This window comes from Tinamus guttatus, unplaced genomic scaffold, assembly GCF_059628265.1.
Source record: "Tinamus guttatus ecotype Peru unplaced genomic scaffold, ASM5962826v1 Tinamus_guttatus_pri_ptg001087l, whole genome shotgun sequence".
NCBI classification, from domain to species: domain Eukaryota; kingdom Metazoa; phylum Chordata; class Aves; order Tinamiformes; family Tinamidae; genus Tinamus; species Tinamus guttatus.
In genome coordinates, this window is record NW_028289621.1 from 829582 (window position 1) to 839806 (window position 10225).

The following is a 10225-nucleotide window of genomic DNA, read 5'->3' on the forward strand; positions in this document are numbered from 1 at the left end:
CAGGCATGGGGTGCATTTATGCCAAGCGGGCAGCTCCATACACTTCCATTTCAGCTTAGAAATAGGATCAAAATCTACAGCTTTTTAGTCTCCCCCCTCTCCACCTTCTCCTAGGATCCCATCTCTGCTCTCCTTGTGACCAACACACCAGGACACGGACATCCCTTGTGAGGAGGAGCAATGACCTGGTGGATGGAGAGGAACCACCTGCTCCTTGGAGCAACAGGGGAACCACCTACTTTGTCCTGAGAGAGCCCAAAACACTCGTCCAAGATACCCTCATACATTTACACCACCTCTTCCACCACTCCCTGGACACTGCAGCATCTTATGGCTCTTCCTAGTGATGCAGAAGCGCTTGGATTTATCCTTTGCTGCTAGGCTGTCAAGAGCAGGAAGCTCTGCCAAGATCTAGGAAACAGAGACACCTGCCCTCACCCTCCTCCAGTGCTTGGCTGCAAACAGCAGCTCTGGGACATCTGCCCATCACAAAAAAAGAGAAAAGAGAGAGAAAGTCAGCAGGGGGATGGTGAGTGCCATGAAACCCTAGAGAGGAACAAAAAGCGAGTGGTTACCGATGGGTGCCGAGCACTGCTGGCTCCGTGGATGGGAGGCTTGGGGTGGCTGCAGGGTTTTGTTTATCTTCACGTGCAGCCCACCCGTCCCTCCATGCGGTGACAGCAGACACCTGGCACGACCACTGGGCAACCACTTGCCTGGAGGATACTGAGGCTCTTCGGGTCCTATGCAAACAATTTCATTTTTAATGAGAGGTTCCATCAGCTTTTAGAAAGCATTTATTCCTACGGATCATTTATGAACGAGTGAAAACAAAACACGTGAAAGCCGGCAAGGATCCCTAGACAACTGCATATGGGAAACAGTAGCCACAGCACCAGGAAATCACATAGGATCATTACAATTTTTTTTCAACCTTAGTAACTATCATATTCACAGAAAAATTACGTTTAAAAGAAGAATCGCAAGAAATCCTCTATTTATTTTACTATCAATCTACTAGCATAGAATTAACAAGAATTATTCACTGAACTCGCACTGCACTTGCTTCATGTCCCATTGCCTAACCTTCCATCCAAGCCAAGGTCAAACGTGACTGCACACTTGAGTAATTCAACGAGCAACGATGAAATCCACCCTGGGATGCTCCGAAGGGCCCCGGGCGGGCCCAGCAGGCAGCGTCCGCACAGCTGTGCCCGAACAAAGACAACCTGCTGCAGCATCCCTCGCGCGGGGAGGAAACGCTCCCGATGGATGCGCCGCGCGCGCCGGGCGAGCGAGCCGGGCTCCCGGGACATGCCGGCCTCCCGGGACGCGCCGGGCGAGCGGTTGCTGCCTCCCCTCGCCAGGCCGTGCCCTTCAGCATCACCCTCTTCCCTCGCCCCGTTTCCATCGCTCGTGCTGGCCACGCCGCGGTCCCTCTTGGCCCGACGAGCCGCACGGCTACGATGCCCGTGAATTCCTGCTCCCCGCGCAGCAGCGGGAAGCAGCCCCAGGTTACGCAGCCCTTCAGGTACTCGCGTGTCAGCCCGCGCTCAAACGGTGGCCAACGGCGCTGATGCGAACCCGCAGCCCCAAAACGGTCAACGCGAGCCGTCCCCCCGCGTCCCCGCGGCGCTCACCAGCACCAGGGAGCCCCGCACGGCCTCCGAGACGCTCTGGCGCAGCTCGGCCGCCGTGCCCGGCTTGCTGAGCCGCTTCGTGAACTTCCTCACGTCGGACATGGCGACATGGCCCGCGGCTGCGGCGGGCGCGGAGGGGCCGGGCGGAGCCGCCACGGGGCGGGCGGCCACGGGGAGGGCCCCGGCGGCCACGGGGAGGGCCCCGGCGCTCGGCCCGCCCCCGCGGCGCCGCTTTGTCCCCGCCGCCCGCGGCACCTGCGCCTCGTTGTGCCCGGGATGGGGCAGCTAGGGCTAGTGGAGGGGGGACAGAGGCAGCAGCCCGCGGGCCGCGGCCTGGCCCTGCCTGAGGTGCTGCCGGGGGGACACGCGGCCACGCGCACCCGGCCCAAGGAAGTCACCCTCTCCACGGAATTCCCGGGTGTTTCCACCAGGAGCACCCTGGGGAGCAGGGCAGGGGGCCCGTGGCACTGTGGGGTGGGTGCTATGGCCACGCCGGGCCCTGGTTCTGCTGGCCCTGCTGCCACGCACAGGGTCGGGACCTGCTGCTCGCGCTCACCCTCACCCGGCTCCAGGGATCGCCGCAGGAACCCGCTGGGATGAGAAGGGCCGTGATCCCCTCTGCCTGCAAAAATGATCAAAAAGGCTCCTTTACACCCCAATTTAAGTCTAGCCCAAGTCCTTAACACTCCAATTTAAGTCTAGCCTGTGCTGCTCTACTCTTGTGCATTGTTTCAAGGGCGGTGATTCTGAAACTACAACAGGACTAGAGAGATCCATTAAGCCTTTCCAACCTTGTGCTTTAAAGATTTACTATTAATCTTCCTACTTATTTTATTGGGTGCTGTGGCTTCACAGTAAAATCCAATACATGTGAACATTAAATAAACAGCATAATCTATTAACTCTATGAGCATGTGTGAACGGGATGGAGTTGCCCCTTGTCAAATTTTTAAGGAATTTGCACACATTATGCCATATAGCTGATTAAATACAATTTACAAGGGCTTCACAGGAATTACAGGCATGTTGTTAGTCACACAACATATAGAGAAGTTTAGATTTTTAGTGCCAATCTGTAGGGGGTAATGAATACAGCTATTATGATCCAAGCCATGTAAAACGTTATTTGTGACTCCTAAAGCACACAGGCCAGTTGTTGTTCTGCTTTTTAGCAGTTCACTGAAGGGGCATCAGACTCCATTTCATATTAAACATCGCTCCGATCTCCTACACTAGCAGCAAAACAAGTCTAAAACTTTCATCTCACCTAATTCTCCAAGGCCAGTATAGCAGGGACAGGAAAAGAGGTAGTTCCTTAACTGGGGAATTAACCTTCTCCGAGACCTCCTTTCTTAAGGCTTTTCCAAACCAGTTCAAATTAAGCAGATCACTTGGCGACATGCAGAGGGCTGACGTTCGCTTCCTTATTCCTAGCTCACGCACGTCCTTGCAGAGATTTTACCAGCCACTCCACGCTGTCACAGCACACAGCTCCAGCCACCACACTACGATGACCTGGGCTACATCCATACTGGTAAATGAAACAAGTGAGGCCTTGAGAAGGCAAGTTACACAGCCTGGCTTGTGCCCATGTGGTCACTCTGCACCGAACAGGGTCACCGTGTCCATCCCACCTGCTGGGACGGTCCGCGGTCCCTACAGTTCCCCGCACGAGGCTGGACGCTGCGCAGGGAACACACAGCATCGATGGGATCGGGGCTGCCGTTGCTTTGCTAGTTCAGAAGCAGCTCTGGGAACCCAAACGGCTGCAAGGGGCCGAGGAGAACGTTGTGATGTGTCACTCGACAGCACATAAAATCACGCTCGGAGCGCCCAGCCCTCGTTTATCCAGTCAGAAATTCCCGAGAGGGCTGTGAGCTTGACGCGGTGCCATCGAGGGGCCAACGAGTGTCCCGCTCAAGGACCCACCAGGGAACCGTGTGGCCCTTCCATGAAGCCGAGCACGGACACAGAAGCACTGGGAAGGGCCCATCACATGAAAACAACACGCAGAAACCAGCGACTGCCGCTCAGGAAGATTAAGCATCAGAATATGAGTCTCGAGCACAACGAATACTAAGAAAAGAGAACATCAGCCACAGCACTCAGTGACAAGGCAAACCTGGGGGTGTGTTTCTATTCCCCGTGCACGAAGGCCAGCACTGGCTCATCAGTTTAAGAAAGGCACATGGGGAAAGGCAGGGGGTTCTGGAGGCACTGGAGCTCTGTGGTGCCCCAGACCACTGAGCTCTTCTCAGCTGCCATGGGGAACCTGGCCTCAAATGTGCTCCCAGTCTCACATTTCCATTTTCTGACTTTCTAGTCATTCTGACCCTAGGAAGGGTTAAAAAATAGACTTTTACAAAGCATAAGTGTTGTTGAAATGACTTCCATTTTCATCACTTCAGTGCACATTTTGGTAAAATATTTTTTTCTGGCCAGTTCCTAGCAATGCCCAGACAGCGGCCGTCTCCTTGCACAAGCAGCCAGAGCCCGTCGCAGCTCTGAACAAATTCAATGAAGAGCAATGGGCACCCGGCTCTGCAGCACACAGGTCACAGCTGATGGAAGTGCTGCCCTTTTCCCAGACACGTCAGTTTATTGGGAGCACACGAACCATAAGGAACACCAGATTCTCTGAAGCAAGCAAGCAGCTCTGCTCCTGTCCTTAGGAGAGACAGCTCTTCCTGTTTCCTGTCTTCCTTTACTCACTTAATTCAGAGAGGGAATTCCTCTTTCCAAGAAAACAGTCAAATTCAGCAGCCCGACTGTACAAGTGTCCTCAGCTACATTTTAGTAGTTGAGGATTCCTCAGTTGGAAGGCCTGCCCAACCCCAAAGGGATCTTCAACACAACATAAATATTCAAACTTGAACAAAATGAAATGGAACCCCTGAAACAAAGATGAGTTAAAAAGCAGAAAGGAATTCTTGGCTCATCTAAACCTATTTCCAGCCTGTTGCAACTTTATCTTTGGAAGAACTAGTAAGGAAAAAAAAAAATAAAGACAATAGGAAAAGCGTGTCAGGTAGATTTCAAGTCTGCAATTTGCCAAACAACATAAAGGCAGGAAAACAAACCAGTTTTCTGAATTAGCTACTGTGAAACAGCCTGGTAAGAAATCAGCTTCGGTGCCAACATTCCAGGTGCCAACATTCCAGCACCTTCCATTCCATTTCATACTCTCTTATCAGCAAGCATGTCAGCAAAGAAAAACACGAGAAGGGGCTGTGCAAGAAGAGATGCTCTGAAACACGTTCTCCTCACTCCAGCCTCAGGCAAGCAGCTAGCAGAGGCAGCAGCTTGCACAGCAGTGTCCAGAGCTTGAGAACCTCCTTGGAAACTGTGGGCACCTTCTGGGGATGCTCTGAGGAGCTACAAGGTACTTGTGACAGGCCAGGAGAACCAGGCAAGGACAGCTGCAAGAGGCCTCGACTTCTCCTGGGAAAGCTCTAGCTAGATGCAGCTGCTAATGGGTTCTGATCAGAGGGAATTGGGACCTTTGTTCCAGCTCACCCCTGTTTTGGGTGGCTGGGCACTGTGCCATGGGGAACAGTCAAACCACGTAGAAGATGAAGGCTGGAAACTGGCCACTCCTTGTGTGAGGAGAAAGGCTCTTGCTCCTCCTGAAACTTTGCCATTGATGAACAGGTTGAGTGGCCTTCAAACTGAGGAGCAACTGGGCATGGCTTTAAATGAAGCAACTGAGCGCATGGACCGCATGCCGCAGGTCTGCTGAGCGGCCTCTGGTCTGAAGCTATCCCAAATAAAAGACAGTATTGTTACAAAGTCATCTTCATTTCTGTGATACCTTCACTGGTTATCTGTGGACCCTTATATCACCTGCAAATGGGCCTGTCCCAGAAAAAAAAATAACTATGTGAGTAAAGTGGTAGGTACTCCCACTGACTTCACTTTATTGGATAGGGGTCTATATTCCTGCAGGGAACTTACTGGACTCCATAACCCACATCCAGACATGCTGTTTTGCTGGGAGCTATAGGGTTATAGATCACTACTCCCCTCAGTTTCCCAGCTTCAAAATTCCTTTTGAATTTTGTGGTATGTCAATGCATTTCAAGTGTTTCAAGCTGAGCATGTTTGTAACTGTGCCTTTTTATATTTTTGTCAGCGCATTTACCTCTCAACAACAGCCAAGGCAGAGGGTGCTCTGGGTCCACAAGCAAAGAACTCCATAGCCGACCCTTTCTGTGCAGCTTCTGTCTCCTGTCAAGAGCAGGAAAGACAAAACTCTGTGGGCAATGGGCTCAGACATCTCCTCTCAGCAATGCACAGAGCTCACCAGCGGGCCTGGCGCTCCCGTGAGAAGCCCGTGATGGCCTTGACACTGTTATGAACCCTGATGGGGATGAGTGAGGGTCATATGTGCATACCTGATGGATTTTAGTTGGTGCATGCGCAATTAGCCCTTGCCTATGTGCTATTTACAGAGAGATCAGGCCGGGGGAAGGAGCTCACCATCACAAACTCTTAGACTCTCAAACTCTTAAGAGTCACAAACTCTATGCAAGGTGAAACACCAGGATTTGGACACCATCTCCAATGGAGGTTTAACAAGACAGCTCCTGTCCTTACTCCCTACGTGCCACACTGTCTACTGACTCTATCACTTAACGCTGGATGAGGAAGCCTCCACCGGCTTCTCTGCGCAGGGAAGGGAGCCCCTTGGCCTGCACAACAGCAATTTGATGCTTTGCTGAGGGCTGAGAAGTCCTGGCTGTTCCAGGGCTGCCCTCTGCTGACTTCCCCGCAATGAGCAGTGACAGCCGAGCTCCCTGACCGAGGGACATGCAGGGCTAAACGCTACCGTACCCCACAAGGTCACCACTTGAGCGAGCACCCACATACAGCAGGAGCAAATGGTGCCGTACCTGCTGCCAGGACCGCTCTCCTCCGCGGATTCCCCGGCCTTAGCTCCTGGGGATGGGAGGTGAAGGTAACCACGGTGCATCTGCTGCTGTTGGTGCATCCCGGGAGCTCCTGCCAGCATCATCTGCATGGGAAAGGATGCACGGATCTGCAGGGGATTGGGAGGAAACTCCTCACTGCACTGACGGGAAGTGAAACAGCATGATCAGGGTTCCACTAGCACGATCAGGGTTCCACTAGCACAGCAATTCCCTTTAATCTGCTGCTCTGTCACTAGCAATAACTCCAAGCCTCCCAGGGACGGTATTAGCCCAGTGAATTGTGTAGTGCAGATATACAGAGCAAAGTGGAAAACTGAGGGATCACCACTGTTCAGATAAGTCTTTTCAGCAACCTGCTCTACAGCATGAAATTGTGTACTTAAATCAGGCAGGGCCAATACAAGAACCTTTCATCCTTTCAAGATCTGGGTATCGATTAATCAGGGAAAAAGCTAAGGACAGTAAGTGAAGCCTATTACAAATAATGGAGCTCCCCCTGGGCAGAGGTGAGGAGAGTGTATTTCTTTCCCATAATCTGCAGTTCCCTCGGACACAAACTTGCTCAAGGATCAGATTTAGTAGTTGCAGGACCTTACACGAGCCCCAGTGCAGCTCTTCACTGCCCTGGCTAGATCTACCTCAGTTCCTTCTTCACAAGGATTTCTGGTCTTACAAAAGAGGTACATACCCAAGTTGGAGAGGTCTCTGGGGCTTCTTTTAAAAACATGCTTGCAAACAGTTAGAGTCACCCCTTAGTTACTCAGAAACTGCACGTATACCAGAGGGGCAGCACAAATAGTTTGTTGCTTGCACCAGAGCTCCTAGGAAGCTCTGCTGTTGCTGTCTAGCAGTGCTCATTGGTAAGGTGCTGCCTTACCAGAACAATCCTGCTTTGGGATGGTGGCTGAAACTAACAGGGGGTGGGTTTTAGGCTTTTTTTTCTTTTAAATATTATATAGCTCCTGAAAGCTCCAGTACTGTTCCACGCTAGGTGCTAGTACAGAAAATGATGTATCCAAAAATAGAAGCGAGTGGCAGTGCTAATCACATTAGGCTACACTGAGCGATTATCACATTTAACTTCTGTATCTGGAGCTTCTTTGGAAGCAGTGCATTAGTCCTGCACTTACAGGAGCTCTTGTGACCCTGTGAACAATGTATGCTCCTGGTTAGAACATTTACATATTGACGCTTTGTTTATTTTTTCCCTTTAGGAACTAAACCACCCAATCACCCTTGGTCCCTGGGAAGAACAGCACAAAAACGTTTACTCACCGCAGCGGTCTCACCGAAGGGCTCTGGGGTCACTGCTGTCACAGGCGCAGGGACATCTCCTCAAGCACAGGCAGTTGTACAGGAAAACCCGAGTGTTTCCTTTCAGAGGGTGCAAATGTTTCACAGCAAAGTGATTCATGGCTTATAGCACAGACTTCTCATTTCTCTGTTATTTGGCACATGCTGCACTAACACCCAGCCTTCAGCTCTCAGCATTTCATAGTAACACAATAATAAAGTTTTTTTTTTTTGGAACAAATTTTATCAGTGTGTAAATCCACCCGCTGTAGTTTAATTTCTTGAGACAAAGACCAGATGTCTTACAAGGGGCCTCATGAATCTTGTCTCTTCTTAGCTGCTTTAAAAGGCTTAGATTTCACCATGAACAGCCAGATTTCCAACGTCCCAGCTTGTTTTGTTCTTTCTGTACTTCATGTCACAGAAAGACGCAGACTATACTGGAAGAAAAGGCTTGGTCAGTAAACCAAGCAAGAACAAGGGCTCTGTACTGAATTAGCGTAGCTCTGGCAGCGCTGGGATACTATGTGGTTGGCACCAGTTGGCAAATAATCCTTTTCTTTTCTGGAGCGCCTTGTCACGCTTTGAATTTCGATTTTATACAGCAAAAATAAATAGCTGTAAGGTTTGAGGCTGCTGTTTTCACTGTGTTCCTCGTGCACAAATGCACGCGCCAAGGATTGAGGCTGTGTCCACGACAGGAGCAGGGGCAGGACAGCCCCCGGCCAGACTCACCCAGAGCCAGGGAGCTCCTTCCTTGCAGGACCAACTCATTCTCTTTCTCATTCACGCTGCCCAGGCAGGCCCAGAGCAGAAGGCAGGCCCAGAGCTGAAGCCCTGTTGCAAAGCGAGCGCTTCCCTGGGCAAACACTCCACTGAGCCCAGGAACGAGCCAGACAGGCACAAAGCGCTGCTTGATTTCCAGGCCTGGCTCCAGCACAGCGTTCAGAAGCGTGCTGAACACGCTGCAGACAGAACTGGAGGCAGAACAGGCTGTCTTATTAATTAGTGCAGCAGTTCATGTTCATTTTAGGAGGAAAGCAGTTGTATGTAAAGTTTCATTGCTCAATATGCAGACCTTACTGTTCTGCCAGATGGGTGCCATGGAAAGAATCCAGAAGACCCAAGCAAAAGAACAACAAAAAAAAAAATCGCCCACTAATTATCAAAGCACCTTACATTGCAGAGTGGCCTCATTTACAAGAAGCTCTGGTATTTAATCTGGAATTTCCATGGACAGCACTGAGGTCTTGGCCAAGCTTTCACACCCCACCAAGCCTTTCCCAAAGGCAGCACAGCAGAGTTAAGTTCCTGAGCGAGGATTTTTGCTGCTCAGGCAGCAGCCCTCTCCTTACCAGGGCAAAAGCTTCCCTTGCTCTAGCAACATTAGCTACGTGTTGAGGCTAAAAACAGAGGGGCCAAGGAGAGATGGAAATGAAGCGACTGAGGGACAAAAACCCATCCCAAGTTTGTGCCAGAGCACTTACTAGTTATGTCAATAAAGACAAAACCTGTTGAAGTGAAAAACTTGGACACAAATTCACCTCAGCAAAGGCTAGTAGGACTTCCAAGGCAGAAATGGTATTAGAATATCTAGATGTAAAAGCAGAGGGAGTAAATGGAAAGGGAATGAACTGTTCTGATATTGACAATTCACATAATGATGGCCCTCACTCAGGAAGGTGTTACAGACATGCTTGTGGTTAAGCATGAGTCCTACCAACACTCTAAGGAATTAGAGCAGCTGCAAGCACAAACTTGTATACAGCTCTAAGCATATATTTATCACTTATTGCAGTCTAATTTATCCACAGGCTCAAAATTAAACAAGTACTCCAGTGCTTTTCTGGATGGCCTCTCTTTTTCTGCTTTTAAATAAAAACAAAACCAAAAGACATAGCACTTGGCTTAATTCTATGTGCTCCATTTACTTCTCATTGTATCCTGATCTACTTTCCACACAGAAAAATCGGAGGTAATATCACTAATGCACATACAGAAAAGAATTACCAATTCCAATTGCACTAACTGGAAAGCCTCTCCAGCACCCTGGCAGCAGGCCAGTACCATTTGCAAAACAGTAGGAAAGCAGCAGTTATAGCCAGTGGCATAAGAGCCTTGGAATCACACAAGTATCTGACATCCTCTGAACTAGCCAACAGTTCCCTCCAGCCTTCCAGTTTGACCTGCATTCACAAAACAAAACTGGAGTGCCTGTATGCAGTTCTCAAACACATATGCATAGTAACATCGTACAGCACCAGAAAAAAAACCACAAATCCAATGCTTGATATTCCCAGTAGAACAGCAGAGCAGTTGAGCATTCACCTGTGCTCAGAAGTTCACTTAAAATCAAGTTCC

At 50.2% G+C, this 10225-nt stretch overlaps 1 protein-coding gene across 1 annotated transcript in view; it reads right to left on the minus strand.

Moving 5' to 3' along the window:
* The window catches only part of DOCK11 (dedicator of cytokinesis 11), a 73303-nt gene extending 71560 nt beyond the window's left edge, over nt 1-1743 (minus strand). The window contains exon 1 of the mRNA XM_088538473.1: nt 1641-1743. Coding sequence (XP_088394599.1) covers nt 1641-1742 — 102 coding nt within the window. The 5' untranslated portion in view covers nt 1743. The remainder of the gene's footprint in view (nt 1-1640) is intronic.
* Between the last annotated feature and the right edge of the window lie 8482 nt (nt 1744-10225).